General features: G+C 41.2%; 2 protein-coding genes across 2 annotated transcripts in view; one reads left to right on the top strand and one right to left on the bottom strand.

The window, feature by feature from the left end:
* Nucleotides 1-4,704: 4,704 nt before the first annotated feature.
* SNRPF (small nuclear ribonucleoprotein polypeptide F) lies at nt 4,705-6,964 on the top strand. Its single transcript, XM_074941875.1, has 4 exons — nt 4,705-4,839; nt 5,003-5,128; nt 5,920-5,984; nt 6,820-6,964. The coding sequence occupies exons 1-4, from the start codon at nt 4,837-4,839 to the stop codon at nt 6,884-6,886; spliced, it is 261 nt and encodes an 86-aa protein (XP_074797976.1). The 5' UTR covers nt 4,705-4,836; the 3' UTR covers nt 6,887-6,964.
* The window catches only part of CCDC38 (coiled-coil domain containing 38), a 38,558-nt gene continuing 19,521 nt past the window's right edge, over nt 5,602-24,638 (bottom strand). The window contains exons 12-17 of the mRNA XM_074941872.1: nt 23,614-23,677; nt 23,089-23,240; nt 20,906-21,041; nt 15,450-15,655; nt 10,354-10,447; nt 5,602-7,782 (exon numbers count right to left, since the gene is read on the bottom strand). Coding sequence (XP_074797973.1) covers nt 7,672-7,782; nt 10,354-10,447; nt 15,450-15,655; nt 20,906-21,041; nt 23,089-23,240; nt 23,614-23,677 — 763 coding nt within the window. The 3' untranslated portion in view covers nt 5,602-7,671. The remainder of the gene's footprint in view (nt 7,783-10,353; nt 10,448-15,449; nt 15,656-20,905; nt 21,042-23,088; nt 23,241-23,613; nt 23,678-24,638) is intronic.

Raw genomic sequence — 24,638 nt, 5'->3', positions numbered from 1 at the left:
AAAAACCTTCAGAAACAATGGGGGATTTCAACTATCCCCATATTGACTGGGTACATATCACCTCAGGAAGGGATGCAGAGATAAAGTTTCTTGACACCTTAAATGACTGCTTCTGGGAGCAGCTAGTCCTGGAACCCACAAGAGCAGAGGCGATTCTTGATTTAGTCCTAAGTGGAGCACAGGATCAGGTCCAAGAGGTGAATACAGCTGGATCGCTTGGTAATAGTGACCATAATATAATTAAATTTAACATCCCTATAGTGGAGAAAATAGCACAGCAGCCCAACACTGTAGCATTTAATTTCAGAAAGGGGAACTACACAAAAATGAGGAAGCTAGTTAAACAAAAATTAAAAAGTACAGCACCAAAAGTAAAATTTCTGCAAGCCGCATGGAAACTTTTTAGACACCATAATAGAGGCTCAACTTAAACTAAAATTAAATTAAAAAACATAGTAAGAGAGCCAAAAAAGAGCCACCATGGCTAAGCAACAAAGTAAAAGAAGCAGTGAGAGGCAAAAAAGCACCCTTTAAAAAGGGGAAGTTAAATCCTAATGAGGAAAATAGAAAAGAGCATAAACACTGGCAAATGAAGAGTCAAATATAATTAGGAAGGCCAAAAAAGAATCTGAAAAACAGCTAGCCAAAGACTCAAAAAGGAATAGCAAAAAATTTTTTTAAGTACATCAGAAGCGGGAAGCCTGCTAAACAAACAGTGGGGCCACTGGATGATTGGGATGCTAAAGGAGCACTCAAGGACAAAAAGACCATTGCAGAGAAACTAAATGAATTCTTTGCATAGGTCTTCACTGCTGAGGATGTGAGGGAGATTCCCAAACCAGAGCCATTCTTTTTAGGTGACAAATCTGAGGAACTGTCCCAGATTGTTGTGTCATTAGAGGAGGTTTTGGAACAAACTGATAAACTAAACAGTAATAAGTCACCAGGACCAGATGGTATTCACCCAAGAGTTCTGAAGGAACTCAAATGTGAAATTGCAGAACAACTAACTGTGGTTTGTAACCTATCATTTTAATCAGCTTCTGTACCAAATGACTGGAAGATAACTAATGTGACATCAGTTTTTAAAAAGGGCTCCAGAGGTGACCCCGGCAATTACAGGCCAGTAAGCCTGACTTCAGTACTGGGCAAACTGGTTGAAACTATAGTAAAGAACAAAATTGTCAGACACACAGATGAACATAATTTGTTGGGAAATAGTCAACATGGTTTTTGTAAAGGGAAATCATGCCTTGCCAATCTACTAGAATTCTTTGAGGGGGGTCAACAAGCATGTAGACAAGGGGGATCCAGTGGATATAGTGTATTTAGATTTTTAGAAAGCCTTTGACAAGGTCCCTCACCAAAGGCTCTTAAGCAAAGTAAGCTGTCATGGGATAAGAGGGAAGGTTCTCTCAGTGATTGGTAACTGGTTAAAAGATAGGAAACGAAGGGCAGGAATAAATGGTCAGTTTTCAGAATGGAGAGAGGTAAATGGTGTCCCCCAGGGGTCTGTACAGGGACCAGTCCTATTCAACATATTCATAAATGATCTAGAAAAAGGGGTAAACAGTGAGGTGGCAAAATTTGCAGATGATACAAAACTACTCAAGATAGTTAAGTCCCAGGCAGACTGTAAAGAGTTACAAAGGGATCTCACAAAACTGCGTGACTGGGCAACAAAATGGCAGATGAAATTCACTGTTGATAAATGCAAAGTAATGTACATTGGAAAACATAATCCCAACTATACATATAAAAAGACGGGGTCTCAATTAGCTGTTACCACTCAAGAAAGAGATCTTGGAGTCATTGTGGATAGTTCTCTAAAAACATCCACTCAATGTGCAGCGGCAGTCGAAAAAGCAAACAATATTGGGAATTATTAAGAAAGGGGCAGATAATAAGACAGAAAATATCATATTGCCTCTATATAAATCCATGGTACGCCCACATCTTGAATACTGTATGTAGATGTGTTGCCCTATCTCAAAAAAAGACATATTGGACTTGGAAAAGGTTCAGAAAAGGGCAACAAAAATGATTAGGGGTATGGAACAGCTTCCATATGAGGAGAGATTAATAAGACTGGGACTTTTCAGCTTGGAAAAGAGATGACTAAGGGTGGATATGATAGAGGTCTATAAAATCATGACTGGTGTGGAGAAAGTAAATAAGGAAGTGTTTTTTACCCCTTCTCATTACACCAGACCTAGGGGCCACCAAATGAAATTAATAGGCAGCAGGTTTAAAACAAACAAAAGGAAGTATTTTTTCACACAACACACAGTCAACCTGTGGAACTCCTTGTCAGAGGACGTTGTGAAGGCCAAGACTACAACAGGGTTCAAAAAAGAACTAGATAAATTCATGGAGGACAGATCCATCAATGGCTATTAACCAGGATGGGCAGGGATGGTGTCCCTAACCTCTGTTTGCCGGAAGCTGGGAGTGGGCGGTGGGGAATGGATCACTTGATGTTGCCTGTTCTGTTTGTTTCCTCTGGGGCACCTGGAGTTGGCCACTGTGGGAGGACAGGATGCTGGGCTTGACGGACCTTTGGTCTGACCCAGGATGGCCATTCTTAGTTTGATCTCTGTGGCCTCAGAGAAGGGCACATGATTTGGTCCAGTAATAATTCAATCAGAGATAGTACTATTTCTTTGAACAGTATGGAGACAGAAGGAATTTGCCAATGATTTGGGGGGATATAAATACGTAGAGGAGTGGACACTGCTTGGAAGTATAATTGTTCATTGAATATATTAAGCATTAAGCAGAAAAAATAAAATCATACTTACTGTGTACAGTAGCCTCCGTCTCAAAAGGACCTATATATATTGGGGCAAGTTCTTGTCTGATCAACTGCTATGAGACTGTGATGCTAACACACGGATTACTAAATGTTACAAAGACAATATTTATTAGGGCTTAAGGGAGTTAGGAGTTATAACTACAGCAACACAGCTAAAATTCATTAAGTGTAAGCAAGCCAGAAAGGGCATTTTGGGCATTTTATTGCCAAGAGAAGTAGTAGTAGTTCTATTGCTTGAGGTTTAAAGCTATACTGCAGCTTCCAATCCTGCACTGGCAGGGACATAGACTAGAAGAGCTAAGTATTTTTTTCCAGTTTTAGTTTTGATAATTCCATGTCCATATTAATTAAAATATCCTACCGTATACATTACTCTTCTGAAAAGAAATCCAGTTCACTACGCTTTGCTCCACTTCAACATATTGCAAGAAACATGGAACTGGAAAAAGCTGGCTTTACACGAAAAGAGAGTATAACAGCGTTTCTTACCAGAAGGCTCCACCAGACAAGCCTAATGTAGGTTAAGCACTGCCGCCTTGTGGATAAATATATACACTCACACTACATTCAATTCTGGGATGAGACTGAATCTAGTTTGCGGATTTGTAACCCTGTTGTTCCCAGGTTATTACAGAGACAATGGGGGTGAGGGGAGTATCTTTTACTGCCTAGATCAACTTCAGCTGGTGAATCGGATGTCCTCCAGACAGATACAAAATGAAGTTGTAAATACAGTACTCAGAGTAGCAGCTGTGTTAGTCTGTATTCGCAAAAAGAAAAGGACTTGTGGCACCTTAGAGACTAACCAATTTATCTGACAATAAGCTTTCGTGAGCTACAGATGAAGTGAGCTGTAGCTCACGAAAGCTTATGCTCAAATAAATGTTAGTCTCTAAGGTGCCACAAGTCCTCCTTTTCTTTATAAGTACAGTATGTGGCAACAACCCCACTGACTCCAACCCTGCAATGAGCTTTCTTCTTCTTTTTTTTATTTAAAAAAAAACAAAAATTTTTTGCTCTAATTTAGCAGGTTCTTTCTCAGCTCAGGAATGAATTGATCATTTGGAAATATTTTTAGGCGAAACGGTTGAGTAGTTTTCAAAAACGAAGAGAGCGAAATAAGTTCTTCAAGTTTGTGAGGCACTTGGCTGCTCTGGCCACGGGGGAACTGGAGAAATAATGGGGCACGGAAAAGTCTATGAATTAAGAAAAGGAGTACTTGTGGCACCTTAGAGACTAACCAATTTATTTGAGCATAAGCTTTCGTGAGCTACAGCTCACTTCATCGGACCCACAGTATGCAGCCGATGAAGTGAGCTGTAGCTCACGAAAGCTTATGCTCAAATAAATTGGTTAGTCTCTAAGGTGCCACAAGTACTCCTTTTCTTTTTGCGAATACAGACTAACACGGCTGTTACTCTGAAACCTGTCTATGAATTAAATAATCAAATTCACAGCACTGCAGGGAGCCGTCACTGGGCCAGGCCACGGGAAGTAGCTGCAGGAAAAGGCCCGGAACTTGCAATGGGCTCCACGTGTTTCGGCTCCTCCCTGGGCCTTGGGGACAGTCTGTCTCCCGCCACCGCCATCATAAAACCGCTAAGAATGCGCAGATTCAAATTCCAGCCTCTCTCTCTCTCTCTCTATCTCTATCTCTCTCTCTCTATACACACACATACACACACACACGGCACTACGGTACGGAACCAACGGCCACAGGCCGCCGCTACCGCACGAGAAGGGCCGTGGCCATTCACGCTTCCGTCTCCGCGAAGAGCCGCGTCGCCCGCGAACTCGGTCCCGCCACTCAGCGCCCGTCTTTGCTGTTCGCGGGCCAGCCCCCCCTACCCAATGGGATTCAGGCTGTCGTGAGCGAGGAAAAGGTGAAAGGTCAGGGCGCCCTCCCGGAAGTGGAGGTGCGGACGTCACTTCCTGCCTTTCTCTTAGACTCCAGCGGGTGCACGTGCGGCCCTGCGAGTAATTTTTGTTTTTACCGCTGCCTTGTGCCAGGCCGCGTTACCATGGTGAGGGGGGCGCCGCCGCGACGGGGAGGGGTTGGGGGGGTGGCGGCGACGAAGGCGCCCTGGGGCGGAGGAGGGGCGGGGTGGTAGGTAACGGGGTGGGGGGCCGTGCGGGAGCCGGGCCGCTCGCCCTGACCCCGCTGGTGTGGTGATTTGCGCCCCGCAGAGCTTGCCCCTGAACCCCAAGCCCTTCCTGAACGGGCTGACGGGGAAGCCGGTGATGGTGAAGCTGAAGTGGGGGATGGAGTACAAGGGCTACCTGGTGTCTGTGGACGGCTACATGAACATGCAGGTCAGTGGGAGCCGGGACGCGGCGGCGGCCCCGGGGAGGCCCCCAAGGGCTGTGGGAGATCCGCTCCCCTCGGGCAGCCTGGGCTGTTCAGGAGGGACGGGGGGCCCCAGAGCGGGTGGGGGCTGGGTCAAAGCTGGGTGCGTGTCAGGGCTCAGAGGGGCCCAGAGGTGGGTGCGTCTGTCTGTGTATCACGGTGGTTCAGAGGGGGTGGCGGGTTCCACAGGTGTGGGCGGGTCAGGATTATTCAGGGGAGTAACTTGTCTGGTATCAAATAAGTCATCTGACAGGTAGGTAGGGAGCCCACTGCTCCTATTCTGCTTAGCTCTGTGAGGAGCTACCCACTCCTCCAGTGCAGGGCAGTGCAGCAGCAGCCTTGTCCAAGATGAAGGTATGATTGGATTGAGAATTTATGAAAAGGGCTATACAAGAACTGATAAGTAGTAGCAGTAATTACTTCTTTGAAGCCTGATGGCAAACATATGTTTTAATTTCCTCAAAAGTACACTTACAGGAAGTTTAGTTTGTAGACTAGTTCTAAAGCAATAGGCAATACTTGGCTACATATTACATACTTCTGGTCACATTTCTAAATGAAAAGCAAAACATAATAAGCTACATGCATAATAAAATGAAGTGCTCTAATGAGGTACAAGTTACTATTGAACAGACCCAGTCTCCAAAAGGGCCCATTAACCCTTGTAGAATGACTTTAGCCTTACAATAGTTTACTACTTGCAGGCTGAGAATTTTCTTCGAACAATTGTGCTAATATTTTCTTTCTTTTCTAAAAGCTTGCAAACACAGAAGAATACATAGATGGTGCATTGTCAGGACACCTTGGTGAAGTTTTGATAAGGTAATTATCAAATTAGAGTATTTCGTAAGTTACATAGTAGACATATTACATTTGTAGATGGACATAACTGTTCAACTCCTAATACTCAACCTAAAACAATCTGAAAACGTGCAATGTTAAAGACATTAATTGTAGTATCTATTTCTGTGCTAAACAGTCCCTGACAACGCTTTGTTAAAGGATTACACTAAAAAACTATATTATCGGGGGTGGGGGAAGTAACACTAAAACTCACAAATGTTTCATAATTTCTCCTTTTGTAATGATGTCTTTCATTGGTTCTCTGGGTGGTTCTTGGATATTTAGCTGAATCTTTTGTCAATAGCTGAGGAAAATCTCACTACTACTATCAGGAAGTTAAATAGGCACTGAACAGTTTCACAGCAATCAGCAGGTGGCAGAGACTCCAGCGTGTGTGTGTGGCAGGGAGGAATTTCAACAGAGTACTAATAAACTATTACATGAGTATTAAGGCCCGGCTCCTGCAAACACTCTTGTGCTTGAAGTTAAGCATGAGCATAAGTTTATAGGCTCTGGGCCTAAAAATAAATTAGCTTAGTGTACAATGAATCTGTCATTCTTTAAATAACTTATTTTCTCTGTTATAATGGACAGTTACAAAATGAACCATCTGGAAAGCTCTTGGACTGTGGGATCACGATCAACATATGTTAATAGGTTGGCCTGCTAAACTTGATATTTGGAGGGTTTTTTAAGTAGCTGGTCCAAGTTCAATTTGGAAAACACATAACTTAGTTAAAAGCTAGTGTTCATCTGGGGAAAGCCAGAACAATAACATCTTTAAAATTAAGAGAACTTCTGGTTCTGTTTACAGATGTAACAATGTCCTGTACATCAGAGGAGTAGAAGAAGAAGAAGAAGATGGAGAAATGAGAGAATAAGTTTGTATATTTCTGGAAAATAAAGATCAGTTTTTCACAACTTTTGTTAAGGAGTCTGAAGTTTTACTGTACAAATTTATATAAAATTTGTTACTTGTTTGTTTAGTGTATTCTCATATGGATGGAAACTTTTAACTGTATAAAACCATCTAATTTAAAGTCAAACTTTTTAAAGGTTGTTGCAAGATTAATGCTAGAGGAAATCTTTCAGTCTGAAATAGAAATAAGATTACATAGCTGAGAGGATGAAATGACATTTTAAAATACTAATATGTGTACTACTTTATTCTTAAAGGTGAACTCTTGCATCTAAGTGGCTTCCTATGGTAAATTTTATTTTTAAAGTTGTGCATATCAACAGGATCGTGATATATCACTTTATGTAGCAACGGGTGTCCTATCTCTTTCATTGCACTGCAGTCATATTATAGAGCAGCTCAAAAGTCAGGGAGGATTTTTTTACTGTTCCAAACAGCTTGTCTTTCTAAGCCGACTACACTGGAGTGTACTGAAGAAGTTGTGGGAATGGCATTTTTCTCTGCTGATAGTGGTAATAGGTGTTACAGAACAAGCAGTGAAGAGATTCTGGGCTTTTTCACATTAGATATACAAAGTAGGTTTTCTACTTACAGTAAGGATCCCTGCATATTAATAACTCCTTTTTGTTAGTAAGTTCTGTTAAACTACAGTACAGAATATTAATTTTTGCTCTAGATTAACTAAGTAGGAAGAAAAAGCTACAGCACTGTAAAACTACCTTTAAGGAGGTACAACTACTTTTAAACTCAAGTGAAAAATAACAAGTCATCTTGCGTTTTTGTGTTGTTCTCTTTTGGGCACACCTCCTTCTGTCTAATCTCTGGAGGCTGTGAGCGAAATACCAGTTTTCTTCCCATCTGAAATGTTGGAAAAGGAAAATGTTGAACACAAACATTTACGTCTATGGAGATTCATATTTTTATCAAATTCTATTAAGTCTATATAGGACTGCATTGTGAAATACTTTCACAGTTCCATGTTGGGGGAAGAGCTGCATTATGCCCCAATGATTCCAAGAGTCATTTTGCCCTGAAATAGTCAAAGCTGCCTGAAGTATGACTGCTGTATTACCTACAGAGAAAATATGGCCTCAGTGGCTGGATGGGTGACATAATGGAGATGATCCTCAGCTGTTGTACATTTGCATAGTTCCATTGACGTCAATGGAGCTATGACAGTTTACACTAGGTGAGGATCTGTCCCAAGGTCTCTTGTTATGTGTAGGTCTGGCACACCATAGCCTTAGTCTGGTTTATAACGTGCAGATTCTTGCTTAAGAATATAACTGGACTTTAAAAAGAATAAAACTATGTTAGTTGATTAGTTTATTTTAAAAAAAAAAGTCCTCCAACCCTTGCCTGTGCATCTGGGCTGAAGTTCACAGCTGCTTTGCTGTTATCACCAGCTGAAGACCATGACCCTTCTGAGGCTGTGATGGCACATTACATCTAAGAGTTTAAACCCCTATGGATTTAGTTCAGAAAGGCGAAGTACAAACCAGAACTAAACAGCTGGGGGTGTTAGGGGTGTATGAACAAGAATTAGTAGAGGAAAGAAGGTGTGTGAATGCATCGACTGTCAGAAACTGGAGCACATAAGAGGCTATAAGCACCAGCTACTTGCACAGGAATGAGAATCTTGAGTGGCTCAGGGCTGGGATGGCTCCTTCCCATGGCACTAACATCAGTATGTGGCACTTACTGCCTTCTCTTTGTTATGGCAGTATGTTGCCTTTTATTCTACCATTTATACATGAGTTAATGAATCATTTCCTAGCCTGGATCCCAGCCTGAGGCTATGGAAAGGCTCCCTTCCCCACTCTGGAAGAAGCACCTCCGATGAAGTGAGCTATAGCTCATGAAAACTTATGCTCAAATAAATTGGTTAGTCTCTAAGGTGCCACAAGTGCTCCTTTTCTTTTTGCGAATACAGACTAACACGGCTGTTACTCTGAAACCTCCCAATTCTAGTTTGTTAGCAGGCCTGACAATACTGCTGTTACCAAGATTAGAGGTAGAGAACAGAGAGAAACTGGAATCTACCACCATCACTTTTCAAAACTTGTATTAATCTACGCTCTGCAAAAGACTAAAGACACCCAGCTTTAACAATATTATGTGCATCTGAAAGTTTTACCTGCTTTTGTTATATGCCACCTAAAACAACTCACTGAAACATTAGAAATTACCTGTTCTTCAGTTTACTCTAATAACTTGCACTGCTTCTGGCACAGTCAATCAATTAAGACTGGAGCTTACAAACAAATATATGAATCATCTTACTTGTGGGTGTTACCCATGTACACAAGCATTTGCAGTACCTTAGCTTGCCCCTGTGAAACTCATTTTTCAAAATAGAAAAACGTGCCTGCAATACCCCAGTATAAGTAGAGCACTCACAGCTATTTCACCTGCCTAATTTGAAAAACAAGACTATGCTTCAAATTGTGTCTCTCTGAGGTTGAGATAAAATCAGACAATCTGGAAACTGCACAAGTTTTTACATATTTATTAATAGAGGGCCACATTAAATTCTCACACAACCCTGACAACATAAAACTGTATAACACAGTGAAAATTAATTACTTATATAATCTTAGATGTGTAATTAGTGTAACTGCATTTACTTCATTATATAATTAAGATGTACCTTAACATATACAGTCAGAGGGAAGAAATAAGGTTGAGGTGATAATGTTCACTCAGTTTTCTGATTTTACCCTGTTTTTTGGCTGTAATTGAACAGTTGCATAATTCATTCTACATTTACAGGCCTACTCAGTTTGAATAATGATGCTAGCAGAATGCAGAGTAGTACTAGCATCCAGAAAATACGAAGCAGATAGTATTGTACATTTTATATATTGTAGTTGAGGCCATGGAAACAGTTCAAGTATGCTCTTGAAATGTGAATTCTCTGCTGATTTCTAACTGCTAATGATGTGACCTCTTAATTAAATAAAAGGACCTTGAACTGGATTATACCTTAAATTTCCCTCAACCACCTTCAAGTAGTATTTTACTGAAATATTCAGTTAGTTACTATTCAAAATAAGGGCTTGCTATTTTCAGTTAATCCACTAATTGGTTGCTGGCATATTTTAGTGCTTTATAATTGAGTTTTCACCAAATACTAGTTAGCTCTTATTCTAAAAGGCCTGTCTGATGTCAAATAAAAAGTTATAGTGGATTAACTATTTTTATTTATCTACTACTCCTGCAAATTTTGTAAATTTCTTTAGTGAATAGACTAATGATCAGTAGTGTTTTATGTTTTAGTCATAACTACATGCAAATTTCTCTCCTGCATAGGAAAAGTAAAGCTAATCCTAATATTTAACTTTAAAAGTGCTATAAGGGGACAGGATTTTTCTTAAGAAAAATACACATGGTCTCAGACTTTTCAGAAAAAATAAACTAAATGCAAACCTTCTTCTTTGGTGCTGCAATTGCTCTTTTCAGAGAACACTGCAGTCGTTCTTCCTGAAGTTTCATTTCTTGTCTCTTTTTTTCTTCACGTAATCTGCAGTGGCGAAAAATAAAATTTGCTCGTGACTCCTAAGGTATTGATAGGAACAAAAAGGTCTGAAACTTTAACACAAACTCTTTTTGCTTCTTTAAATTTAATTTTGGAGGCAACAAACAGTAGTTTTGAAATAGTAGTTAATTATCTTGGTTCAAGGAAGGTGTTTTCCTGAACTACCAGCAAAATGACTAAGGAGAATGAAGTGGGGCAGGTTTGCAGATTAGAATTTTTAAAAATAATCTGGGATCCTATATAGCTGCTTGTTTTTTTTACTAGAGTAATATTACTGTTTTAGATATCACATGGGATGATCTGTTCAGGAATTTGATGGAAGCAAAGTTTATTTCTTATAAAAGGACATCACATCTAACTTGCAGAGCAGGGGAGAAGGAAAGGGTACCATGATGTTATTTCCACATAAGGCAGTCATTGCCTTTAAATTTTTTGTCCTCTTTAAGACTTTTTTTTTTAAACCATACTCTTGTACTATGATTACATCAGCTCTCACAAGCTATACGATGTTGGTCCTAATCAGCATTCAGATGGGACACTTCTAAACAACAACTGTATGACACAGAAAGTGTTTTGACAGGACGAGACTCTCCTCTCTCTCCATATAAATCGAACTAATGCCACAGACTGGTGAGAAGCGGTATTGTGCTGCTGGAATTGTTGCTTTTGGAGACAAGTGGTGAGCGCCTTCAAATTCTCATGGCACTTTTTTGAAAAACAGAAATTAGCCAAACACTGACCTATCCAAAGCCGAGCTTGGATAATCACACTGACATTCCAAAAGGAATTTAAGTAGTGCACTGTTAGTTGCCATATTCTACCCCAGAAATGACTATACATATGTATAACTAATAGGTCCCAAACACTTTAGGAACTATTGCTGAAATCATTTTATCCAGTTCTAGGGTGGAACATGGTAGCAGTTTCACAGTGCACAGTGACATTATTTAGGTTGAACGGGAAGCATATACTAACATATCCTCTTGAAACTGCAAGGTATGTCGGAAGGGGATGGGAAGGCAGTAGGCAGATACAATATAGTTAACCAAATTGGGCTTTGGTCAGAACCAGCTAACTTTCTTTCGCATCTTTCATAACGGGGTACAAAATCTTTACCACATGTGCTCAGGTGTGGGGTTTTATGTCTTCTTTGAAAGATGGCACATCCATCCAAAAGTACAATCTGTCCCTTCACATCATGCTGGGGTGTGAGTTTAGTAATGACTCAGAATAAAGAATGGCCTTCCAGCTACATTACTGTCCTGTTTTTTTCAGGCATACTTTTTTGATGCTGTATGCTTTATTTATTCTTTTCTGTGGTAGGTGTACAGTAAACTGCAAACTGTAAGTTACCAAATGTAGGATATGAGGAAAAAACAAAGAGGCTTTACAAAATTCTGGTCACACTAATGTAGCTAATGCATAAAAAGTTTTATATACTATTTAAGTAGCTCATATACTGATAAAACCCATAAGGGGGCAGTACAGTATAACTATTCACTATATTAGACATTACATCACAGTGTTAATGCAAAAGTGTCAATTAAAAACAAGATGGTGACTTTGCAACAATGCAGTGGAATCCTTAATTATTGCTAAAAAAGAAAACAAAAACCCAAACAAACCTAATGAACCCAACTCACTTCACAACAGGCTGCCATGTAGAGAGAATCAAAGCTCAAGCCCCACATTTAGGCTCTGATCCTGCAAACCCCTATTCATGTCCATGAAGAAGTTCTTAAGTTACCAGGAATGGTCAGGCAACCTCTCTCCTCAAAAGAGCAAACCAACTTTTGAAAAAATTGAAACCATTTGAAAAAATTACCACAGTAACAAAATGAGCTACTGGAGGTAAACTACCTGCATTACACCAGATACGTTTGTTCTGAATTTTCATACAAAACTCTTTAAATTTGTAATAAGTTTTTGGTGACTAGACATGACTGTCAAGGTTGGAACATAATACGCCTGCCGGGTGTTTTATCTCTGTTTTTGCTGGGTAATTTAACACAAGGACAAAGCATGCTGTAACTGCCTTGACATTTATTTAACTTTGGAATTCAGCTAAAACAGATGCCAGTTTCTTTTCCCAGATAGCTACTGCTTTATGGCACCTTGTGGAATCACACAATAGCAGTAGCTTTATTGTCATATTATCTATGCTCCCACAACCCAAATCAGTGCAACTGGCACTGCTGTGATCACTGCACGAATACTGTGTCTTGTTTTGGTGTACACATTTAAAGAAGGATGTTGAAAAATTGGAGAGGGTTCAGAGAAGAGCCCTGAGAATGCTTAAAGGATTAAAAATCATGCCTTACAGCAATAGACTCAAGGAGCTCAATCTATTTAGCTTAACAAAGAGAAGGTTAAGGGGTGATTTGATTACTTGGTATATGTATCTGAATGGAAAACAAATAGTTAATAATGAGCTCTTCAGTCTAGCAGAGAAAGGTATAACATGATCCAATGGCTGGAAGTGGAAGCTAGACAAATGCAGACTGGAAATAAGATTACATTTTTAACAATGAGAGTAATTTACAATTGGAACAACTTACCAAGGGTCATGGTGGAGTCTCTATCACTGACAATTTTAAAATCAAAATTGGATGTTTTTCTAAAAGATCTGCTCTAGGAATTATTTTGGGGAAGTTCTATGGCTTGTGTTATAGGAGGTCAAACTAGATGATCACAATGGTCCCTTCTGGGCTTGGAATCTATGTGGCTAGTTTCTCAACAAAATGGGACCACTCGTGTGTGTTGGCAGGATCAGCAGGGCCTTAGTCCCTTGCTTTTGTGAAAGTAGTGCAGCAAAGGTAACATGCTCAGCCCCTCTCATCAGGAAAGGAATCTCTGCCTTACAAAGCCAGCTTTCCTGCTGATTCATGGCAAGGAGCATATCTCCTCCGAATCCCTTCCTCTTGTGCTGAGAGGTCTGATGCATGCTAAAGGTAGAAACTGCCGCCTTCTTCTACTAGAAGAAAAATTAGTGCACCAGGGACCCTATGGCAGTTTAGAACAAGTCGGAGCTTTGGGACTTGAAGGATGCTTCCAGCTGCAAAGAAAAATCTGCTGTTATTTGGAAAAGCCAAACTTTGTTTTTATGTGTGATGTTTTGAACATGGTTGACATGCCCTAATTTTAAATGGGCTGTTGATGTCCCAGAATAGATATCCAGCACCATGCAGCTGGGGAGTAGCCATATCTCCGCTTTGTTGTTTTTGTAATAGATCAACTAAAAGCAACTCCTAGTCCTGAAACATTTAAATGTGACCTTGTTTCAACAGATACATCTGTACTGACAGAAAAGAAAAACCTTTTAGCTACTTGTATTTTTATTGTAATATTCATACAAAATTTCAACTATGATATTCCAATATACCACAGTATAAATATTTAACTCATGATTGAACTTCCCTAACATAAAACAAAAGCATTTTTATTATATAACAAAACAAGTGTAGACCTGTTTCTGCACCAAAAGTAGAAAAAATAATTCCAGAAACGCTTAGAACATAAAAATATAATTGGGGCCTTTTATGAGATCAGTGTTGTATTCAAATTTCTGAGGGTTTTTGTATATTAAACAGTTTCTTTTATGTTTTTTGAAAAACGTGTGTGTGATATCACATTAAATGAACTGTTTTTCTGACCTGTGGTAAACCCAGCTTTGAAATATAGTGACATCCAAAGAAGGAGCATTTGGCAAGATGTTTGCTCCCCTGAGAACTCCAACTCATACTATCTCACTGGCACTATCTGTTTAAAAAAAAGTAACAGGAAAAACAGGAAGAAAAAATTGCCCAATCCATTTGTTTCCATTGGAACATAGCTGTACAAATATAGTACCTCCACATAACAAATAATAGGCTACTGAGGACCAACCAGATACTCCCATGTACAATAGGGCAAAAAGTTGAACTATAGTGCATTGTTAGTGACTATAACCTGATGGTGTTCCTCTGTCATATTATCACTATAACACATAGGTTAGGGTCTGGCTCCCTACTCCCATTGACCTCATTCCCTGGTTGTTTCTCTCTATTGTTCTAGGACTAGACTGCCCATCAAGTCATACGTTTTTGTCCATTTAATAAAAGTAAAAACATCTCAGTTTGCTAAACCCAATAACCACTGGTTGAGATTAGACACCATACGAGTCCTTCATATCCCATGCTCAGAGGTGCAATAAGGTTTCCGGGAGCCCTGGGCCAGAGCAAGTGGGGGGCAAAAATGGAACATGATGATGAGCCCACACTATCCAGCTGGAGCGCACCACTCCCTTCTCCTAATAGCACATGCACGCTCCGCAGGTGCTGACTTTCCAAAGTGCTGGGGGAGAGGGGGAAGGTGTGTGCATGCATGAGTGAGAGACAGAGATGTGCGTTGCCCCTTTAAGTATGCTGACTGCACTTTAAGTACGTTGCCCTTTTAAGCATAAGTCAGTTCAGACAGGAAGCAACAGCTTCCAGCAAGCTCCCTCTGTTCTGTCCCTGAGCCCTGTCCCCCTCCTCTGCTTTATGGAGAGGGGGTACGGAGGGGGGTGGGGGGGCAGGAGCAGGGGGACATCCTGATATCAGCACCCCTCTTCCCCCCCCCCCCAACTCCCAGCAAGCTGGAAGCTCCAGGGAGCAGCTCCAAGGCAAAGGGCAGGGCAGGAGCAGCACATGACAGTCGGGGGAGGGATAGCTGAACTGCTGCTGGGCAGCTGCTGAGCCACAGGACCTGACAGGGGATTTAGGGGAACTGATGAGGGGGGAGGGCTGCTGGTCCCCCCTGGTTCTAATCTCCACGAGGAGGGGCTGCTCTTCCAGAGAATCCTGCAGGCAGTGGACAAAGCAGGCAACTGCCAAACAACGTTATAAGGAAGCACTGCACAACTTTAAACGAGCTAGTTCCCTCATAGATTAGCGACGTAACAATGAAACAACAACGTTAACTGGGACAATGTTAAGTGAGGAGTTACTGTATTGAACATTCACTTTACCTTTGCCTTCTTTCTTTCATCTTAATTTTCTCAATTGCTTCAATATTTTCTTTTGGAACTGACTCCAACAATTCACACAGTTCTTCAATTCGATTCTCTATTCTCCTCAACATCTGAATGGAGCTAATGCTTGATGCGTCTACTTCTCCAACACTAACTCTGTACACTTCTGCAACCTTTTTAGTAAGTGAATGTAGCATTTTGTCCTTAGATTAAACACAAACAAATCTGTAAAAGCCTATAAAATATTGCATGAGTGATATTTGAATATAATAGCATTTCTGTAAATTCCTTAAAGCAACAGACAATATACACGTGTATTTACTATCAATGTGACAGTCACATGTAATCACATCAATAGGAGGACGACGTTTGTGTTATGTGAATGATGAAAAAACAGAAGCAGTTTAACCTTATGAAAAACAACAAATATGCAGCCATGGAATTCAAGGAAATTCCACCTTAGCGTTTTGGTGATAAATACCTCAGTCTATTCTTTCCTGAGCTACGGCCCTAATTCAGCAAAGTACTTAAGTACATGCATACATGTGTGTCAATGGGCCTTTTCACATGCTTACAGCTGGGCACGTGTTTAAGTCCCTGGCTGAACTGTGGCCCCTAAGGGGCAGCCCAGGGATCACCTGCAGCAGCTACACTAAGGTAAACTATAATTTATCCTGTTTACACTAGGATTTTATAACTTGTTATCTATCAGGTGAAATCTACCTCATTACAAACACCTGTCTTTTTTTCTGGTGTAGACATGGCCTTGGACCCAAGAAGTAGGTTTCTTTCACAAGAGATAAGCAGTGACAGCGTCATAGTGGAATACCAGCTCTGCTACAGTTAAGGTTCAGACCAGCTTTCTGTTTAAAGGCAGACTCTAAAATCCGCAGTTACTCAGATTGCCCTGAAATATGATGTGCCTTATGGGGGCATGGGTTAGTGATCCAAATTTAGGGTCACTGGACCAAGGGCTTCCTGAGACATAGTGCCCTCCTCCCGCCCCCCCACAAAAAACACAACAGCTTTTCTTAAGGTTGACATATTTTACCAACTTTTTTTGTTTTTTTGCCCAGTCTGAGAGATTAAACCATGGCTCTGAGCCTGGTCAAAATGATCTCAATCACCGGACATTTATGTCAGCTGGTGCATGGCATCCACTAACCTTTGTTAGCAAAATTGAAAACAGTAGTGTCAAGATAGTTAAGTTTCAAGTTAGGCACATGTCTAATGCGCGGGAACTAAATGGATTACTTGGAGCATGCATGAACATAATAACCAACAGGGTTTCTAGCGTGTCTGTTTTCACTGCAGGTGGGTCCCTCAATGGGATCTACAGCACCCACTGAACCTGACTTCCAGCCAGTGTCAGTTTGAGCCCAACCTCGGGCAGAAATCTAAGAAAGAATTTAGCACCGTGCCTTCAGATGTAGCTTTGTTGTGTGTGTGTGTGTGTCAGGGCTGAATCCTCACTCTGTCACTCTGAGTGCAGGAAGTGGGGACCCGCAAGGATTTTAAAAATTAATAGTGCTACTCCAGGCTTGTATTAAACTCCCAAGGTTACGGCTTTTCTCTGACCTTGGCTTGGTAAATGCTGCCACCACCACCCAAATGAAAAAAAACCCCTCTGAACCCAGGAAGGAGCACTTGGGAATTCCTCCCTGTGGGGTACCCTCAAGCTCTTTCACGCCCCCTCCAGGGAAGAGCTGAGAAAGAAAACAAAGGAAATTAGCTGTGGCTATCAACTAATCAACCAACATGCACAAACCTCTTAGGACACCAAAAATCCAATCCCGTTCTTAAAAAAGGTAAATTTTATTAAAAACAAAAAGGGGAAAAATACATCTGGAACTTAGGCTTTTTGCTAGATCTTAAAAGAAACAATTACAAAAATTAAGCACCCAAAACGGCTTTCTTGGGGGTTCAGCTTAAAGGTTAGAATCATAGACTATCAGGGTTGGAAGGGACCTCAGGAGGTCATCTAGTCCAACCCCCTGCTTAAAGCAGGACCTAATCCCCAACTAAATCATCCCAGCCAGCGCTTTTTCAAGCCTGACCTTAAAAACTTCTAAGGAAGGAGATTCCACCACCTCCCTATGTAACCCATTCCAGTGCTTCACCAACCTCCTAGTGAAAAAGTTTTTCCTAATATCCAACCTAAACCTCCCCCACTGCAACTTGAGACCATTACTCCTTGTTCTATCATCTGGTACCATTAGATCCATCCTCTCTGGAACCCCCTTTCAGGTAGTTGAAGGCTACTATCAAATCCCCCATCATTCTTCTCTTCTGCAGACTAAATAATCCCAGTTCCCTCAGCCTCTCCTCATAAGTCATGTGGTCCAGCCAGGGCCGTCCCTAGCTATTCTGGGGTCCTACACAGCCCCCCCGCAGGGGGTGGGGGTAGGCCTCCAGTGGGGGGGGGCTGGCTTGGGGGACAGGGGGGAACCCCCCCCAGCACTCACCAGTGGCATAGCTGGGGCCAGTCTGCACTTCTCACCGCCGGTGAGTGCAGGCCTGGCCCTGCTGCAGTCCTCAGGGGAGTGGAGGCGGAGCTGGGGCAGAGCAGGGGTGGGAAGAGGCGGGGCTGGGGCGGAGCAGGGGCTGAAGCAGCATGCAGCTGTGTAGGGTACCAGGTGCCCTACTCAACTGCATACTTTGCGTATGGGTAAGGACGGCCCTGGCTCCAGCCCCCTAATCATTTTTGTTGCCCTCCACTGGACTCCTTCCAATTTTTCCACATCCTTCATGTAGTGTGGGGCCCAAAACTGGACACAGTACTCCAGATGAGGCCTCACCAATGCCATGTAGAGGGGAATGATCACGTCCCTCGATCTGCTGGCAATGCTCCTACTTATACAGCCCAAAATGCCGTTAGCCTTCTTGGCAACAAGGGCACACTGTTGACTCATATCCAGCTTCTCGTCCACTGTAACCCTTAGGTCCTTTTCTGCAGAACTGCTGCCTAGCCACTCAGTCCCTAGTCTGTAGCCGTGCATGGGATTCTTTCTTCCTAAGTGCAGGACTCTGCACTTGTCCTTGTTGAACCTCATCAGATTTCTTTTGGCCCAATCCTCTAATTTGTCTAGGGCCCTCTGTATCCTATCCCTACCCTCCAGCATATCTACCTCTCCTCCCAGCTTAGTGTCATCTGCAAACTTGCTGAGGGTGCAATCCACACCATCCTCCAGATCATTAATGACAATACTGAACAAAAGCATCTGGGGTTAGCACAAAGGAGATCCACAAGCCAAGATAAGAAATAAACCTGATCGCGTCTAGCTAAACATTATGATCTACTTACACATCTGGAGTTCAGATAAGTAGTTCTAGACATGATCTGATGATTTATGATCATACCTGGCTTAAGCTGCTTACAGCATTGCTGCTCTGTTCCTCCAGCCCAGAGAGAACAGACAAAGGGAAAGTTTCTTTCCCAAATTTAAAAGTTCAAGCCCTCCCATTGTCTCTTTCCGTCAGGTGCCCATTCCTTTTCTTTTATCTGTAGGCTTGTTAACCCTTTACAGGTAAAGCAACCAGAGAACAGATGCCAAGAGGGATTTTACAACTAACTGGCTGGCTGGCTGTTCTTAAAGGGGGGCTACCCCCCCTTCATTTATTACAGTGTGTGTTATTTTGGGACAATGTAATGAAACATGAGAATGCTTGCTAGGAGGGAAGTAATATTGCGGGGTGGAAGAGTGGCAGGGAGAGGTGTCCGGAGTTGCAGCAAGGGAAAGGAGAGGATTTTGGGGATAGGGGGCCTCAGGTGAGGGAAGGCAGTGGGGTTAGGGACAGCTACAATCCACCAGCTGGGTGACCCTGGGCCAGTCACTTCACCTTTCTGTTCCTCAGTTTCCTAGCTGTAAAATGGGGAGAATGATACAAAGTTCTTTGAGATCTACTGATTAAAAACTACTATGTAATGGCTAGCTCTTTTTGTTATTACCAAACCGCAACAGCGTATCAACTGCAAAGCTACGCAAGAACTACAACTGCCTAAATCCCCACTAACTCCTACAACAAATCTTCCTTCCTTCCTTCCTTCCTTCCTTTCTGTTAATAAAAAACCTAGGAAATTCACTGACAAAACTTTGTGAACACACAGAGTGAAGATTTCCTGGTGATATCTCATGCTCTTTGTCAGAGTTGCTGGGTGGTCGGCTGAGGCAGGAGCAGATGCAGGCTGGAGCAGGGGCTGGCTTATGTGGAAACCCTTATGCACATGATGCCAACACTGTACTTTCACTTACCCATCATCAAACCACCCTAACTACTGACAAGCCCCATGGCAAGAAGATCCCTGTGTCCCACTAGTGACACAACCTACACAACACAGTGCTGAAATGAGGCATATTGGATCTCTCAAATGTACAGATGCACCCTTTTTCTTTGATCACACACATGCGGGCCAGGTAGAAGGGATCACCCTCCCAGCGGCATACCCTCCAGATTTCAGTTTATCACAATCACAGCTCTTCCAAGCTGCTCCGGCTAATCTCTCCACCATTCAATACAGCTAACACAGGGAATGCAGCAGGAGTGCAGGTAGTTAATTCCTAGCGTCTATTACCAGCTTCAGGGAGGCAGAGTTAAGGTCACATGGGCCTGTAATTTAACACTTCATTTACTGGTTTTCAGAAGTTTGAATTTTGCTTGTTGAATTCAACTTTCTGGAAGAGTACGATATATCACCAGACCTCTTTAACTCTGTGTTAACTAAGTTTTTTGTCAGTGAACTTGCATTATTATTATTATCCAAACACACATTTATTTAAATATGTTCAAGTCCTGAAAATAAGGCTGTGAACAGAATGGATTTTGGAAGCCAGGTATCACAATTCAGGTTTGCACACAGAATAAAGCAAAGGTTTATGTTACTGTTACTGAATCTTCTTGATCTCTGCGTATCTTCCTCTAGCACAGCCTGTGTGATATTTTTCTTGCAGACTCAGACCCCAGGCCCAGGGACTATGGCTCGCTCACATTTATATGAAGTAATTGCACACTTGCATAACATGTATGTTACATTTATCTATCTTTGTGCTCAAACACTTGAAATACATAGTCTAAGGGAAAAAAATATAATCTCATATTATCCCTTTCCCCCCGCACAACGTTACCTAGTCAGATTTACTGTACCATAGCTAGAAAGAAGAATTTACTGACTTCTACATCAGCAACTTGAATAGCTGCAGATGGTAAATGAAGTAATAATAATAATAATAATAAAGTATTAGACACTGCACAACTGATGCTGTTATCTGAACAGGAACAGATTAGGAGAGAGGGGAGGAAACACATGGAATACTTTACACTACTATTTATTTCAAGGCATAAGAAAATCCCCATTCCAGCAGCTTTTTCCTCTATGATAAGAATAAGATTTTTTTTAAAGCTGTAATTGTAAAATTTGTTCTCTTGATATAAAACATGTTTTACAGAAGAATTACCTGGATTTCTGGATTAAACTCTCCAAAAGAAAACATTTTAGCTCTCAGTGCCAGATCTGTGAGTTTTTCCTCTTCACTGATGCAGGAAACTTTAAGAATTTCTTTATGTCCTATAACAACACTTAATTTTTCATTTCTGTGGGGAAAAAGAGATCTGTGTCATAGTCATATATTCCGTGGATTCATTTGGTTGTGCAGTAAGCATCACTCAGAAGTTTAAAATGTTCTTTTTAGACAACTGCTAAAATCTTAGAAACTGGCTATTTTAGGCAAAGGAAGACTTCAGAGCTTCAAAGTCTAAACAGTAAATCAGTTTATCGCTTAGAGGGGGAAAGAAAATGACAGGAATTTTTTTTTCATATAAGGTAACAATTTCAAAAGCATTCTAGGCAGCTAGAACAAATCTTGGCATTATTTAAACTTCACTACAGTGACTGTCATTATCAAGTTTCAGAGTAGCAGCCATGTTAGTCTGTATCCGCAAAAAGAAAAGGAGTACTTGTGGCACCTTAGAGACTAACAAATTTATTTGAGCATAAGCTTTCGTGAGCTACAGCTCACGCATAAGCCTTTGTGAGCTACAGCTCACTTGAAGTGAGCTCTAGCTCACGAAAGCTTATGCTCAAATAAATTTGTTAGTCTCTAAGGTGCCACAAGTACTCCTTTTCTTTTTGTCATTATCAATTGATACTATAATAAATAAGCATCATGCACTATAGAAGTTAGGCAATTAAATAGAGAAAATGAACAAAAAATTGATTTTAAAAACTTTGAAATTAATTAAAAAATAAAACACAAATAAGCTGTGCATTTGTGAAAGGATATTATTAGACAAAAGGCCATAAGGCATCTGTGAAGTAATATCTGCAGCTCATAACGTAGCTTTACTCCCAAAGTGCATACAAAATAATATATTGGGGTCACTTCGCCTTGCTGGGGGTTGGAACACAAAAGCTATTTAACAGCACTCGGACACATTACACAACCCTGTGGGGCAGGAAGTGAAGAAGAATCTCTTATCCAGCTCAAAATGGAAATGTAAGTAAAGTAAATTTAATTACCCACGCTGAAATTTAGCAAAAGTGCCATAACCACCACACTGTCCAAAGTGGATCTTGATTGCAAAAGCGATTGGGGCAGCCCTGTCTCCTTCTGCTCCCCCTGTAGGTTGTGGTGTATCCCCAGAGGCACTTGAATGGGGGCGGGAGGAGGAGGAGGAAAAGAGCCTCCTTGTGCCATTCTGTAGGAATATAGGCCCTCACTAGATCTGAGTGAACTATGGTTTTAAATTGAGTTGGGATATTAGCATGCACAATAGGCCCAAAGCATGTGACCAAAAAGAATGAGATCATGAAAAAAGAAGAGTTGTTGTGTTAAACTTGTAGCAAAACTTCAAAATACCTGTGTTATCTTATTTAAGGTTTGGGATGAAGTAATAGAAATAAAACATGGTTAACTGGGTACCAGGTGCATTAAATAATTGGTTACATAAGAAACTGCTTCATCTGGCCTTAGCTAAAGTCTGAGAATTGGCAATGACATCACTTGTTTGTTAAAGGAGGTGTACAAAAAATAAACTCTGAAAGGGTTAATTGCTAATCCCTGCCTGACCATGTTGGAGCTGACCAATATGTGTCTAAGCAGCCTTGGGTATAGTCCATTTGTAAGTATCTTGATCAAACACTTGTAAGTGTTCTGTTAGAGCTTGGACGTAGTATACTGCTTATTAGTTAGGCTTTTTAGGCATGTTTAGAGCAATTGTATAAATACCATTTGGCCTTTGTATTTCATAAAGGAATTTATGGTTAAATGAATGTCACGGTAATAATCCCAGTGCCTTCTCCTCCACTCTGTCACACTAGGGCCAGGGACTATATGGTCCTTATTAATTACAAATGGGACATACACAACATGGAGCATATTTGTCTCCCCAGTCTACCTATCTGCAACCCAAAAATGCCAAGCTTGTGCAGTAAAACTGGCATTTTCTGTTATGTATCTACCTTATTCAGAAATTGTGCTCCTTCAAAATACCTTATGAGCCATACTTAAAGCATGACTATGTTGAAAATGTCTCTGCTTTGCTGTTCAAGGAATAGGTCAGGTAATTTAAATATCCAGCAGCGAAGAGGTACCAACTAGCTTCCGAACTACATATTGCTCTCTCTAGTTCAATAACTTACAGTTTTGCCTTTATAGTTTTTGCCATCTGCTCAATTTCATCCATAGTTTCATCTAAGTCTTGGTTATTTTGGATCAATGCAAGATTTTGTTCCTCTAGCTCCGTGAAGATCTGAAGTAACTGTTTTGGGTCTGTGAAATATATTTCTGGCACCTAAGATAGAGGAAAGAAAGATACATAGCATTTACTGGAAGAAGAGCTACACGTATGTTAGGTAACTTCAGTTTTGCTGCAAATAATTCTTTCTAAAATTTAAAAGAACAGAAAAATGTTAATATCATGTACGGGGGGGAATCTTAAGGAGCTGATTAAGAAAGGTCTGTGGCTGATTTGAGCTGTTGTAGTGATGCAACGCTGCTGGAGCAGAGCTGAGAACCTGGCCAATGGGTTGAACATGTGCAACCAAGTACACAATCTGGCCCAGAATTTCTGCAATTTTTGCATAAGAAAAATCAAGTCATTAAAAGAAAAAAAAATCTCGTTTTCCAGAGGACACATGTTCAATCGAGAAGCCTAGTTTAATTACCATATCAGTGTCCAGGTCTTTCAAGGAATCTTCATGAATTGCACAATCACTTTCGCTTTCCCACCTGATATAAAAGGGAAGGAGAAAAGGAGTCAGTTCCTGGTTTCTAAGCCTAAAATCCCAATCCTACAAGAGCTTTCTGATTTCAGTGTGTGGAAAGGGAACTCCCATCATTGCAAAAGATGTTTTCAGCTCTTTGAAGACTTAGGCCTCAGTCTTCTCCACATATGCATACAGTGGAGAGAAGGGAGGAATTGACGCTTTAACCAACAGGATTAAATTTGATTTTATAAAGCAACTCTCACACCCATTCCTGCAAAGGAACTCTTTCAATGCACTATCCTGTACTTATAGATTCTCCAGGACTCTATTGAACCTACAAGAATATTTTCTGCCCTTTTCAATAATAGCTGCTTTATAAGTGCTTCACAAAGTTGTGTGTTATATACAGGTATTAATGACTGTGTAGACAAACCAAGCAATCATTGTGAGCTCAATATAGCTCAATAGCTCACACGCTGCCTTGGATATATCTATTTTTTAAATTGTGACAGCCTTCAGCAGGTTCCAGCACATAATCAAGGGCAGAAATATGGCAGAATGGATGGGCAACACAGACACGTCTATCTGCAAAGAAAAACAACATTAACTAAAAGAGGATGAAAAAGGACGGTTAACTATACGATGCTAAATTACAGTTCTCAATTCCCTCCTACTCTGCTCCCTTGTTTCTCCCAGTCCTCTTGTCTTTCTACTCCACTGCTCTGTAACCGGTGCTGCACCTCCTGTGGGAGCTCCACAGCCAAGCCTAACTGTGAGCCTTCAGCCACAAGACAGTTAATTTAGCTGTCCCATCGCAGGCACCTTCACCTGATACTGGTCTGGCTCCAGATGTTCAATGACAAAATTTTCATTCAGTCATCATACTTCTCCTGGTGTGAATAATCACAACAAACTCTTGGGCCTTCATCCTCAAGTCACCTTAACACTAAGTTGTTGATTTAAAGTTGCTAGCACCAATGATT

This window comes from Natator depressus, chromosome 1 (genome assembly GCF_965152275.1).
Source record: "Natator depressus isolate rNatDep1 chromosome 1, rNatDep2.hap1, whole genome shotgun sequence".
NCBI classification, from domain to species: Eukaryota; Metazoa; Chordata; order Testudines; family Cheloniidae; genus Natator; species Natator depressus.
Note: the sequence above shows the minus strand (reverse complement) of the source record. Positions and strands in the feature narration are given on the sequence as shown.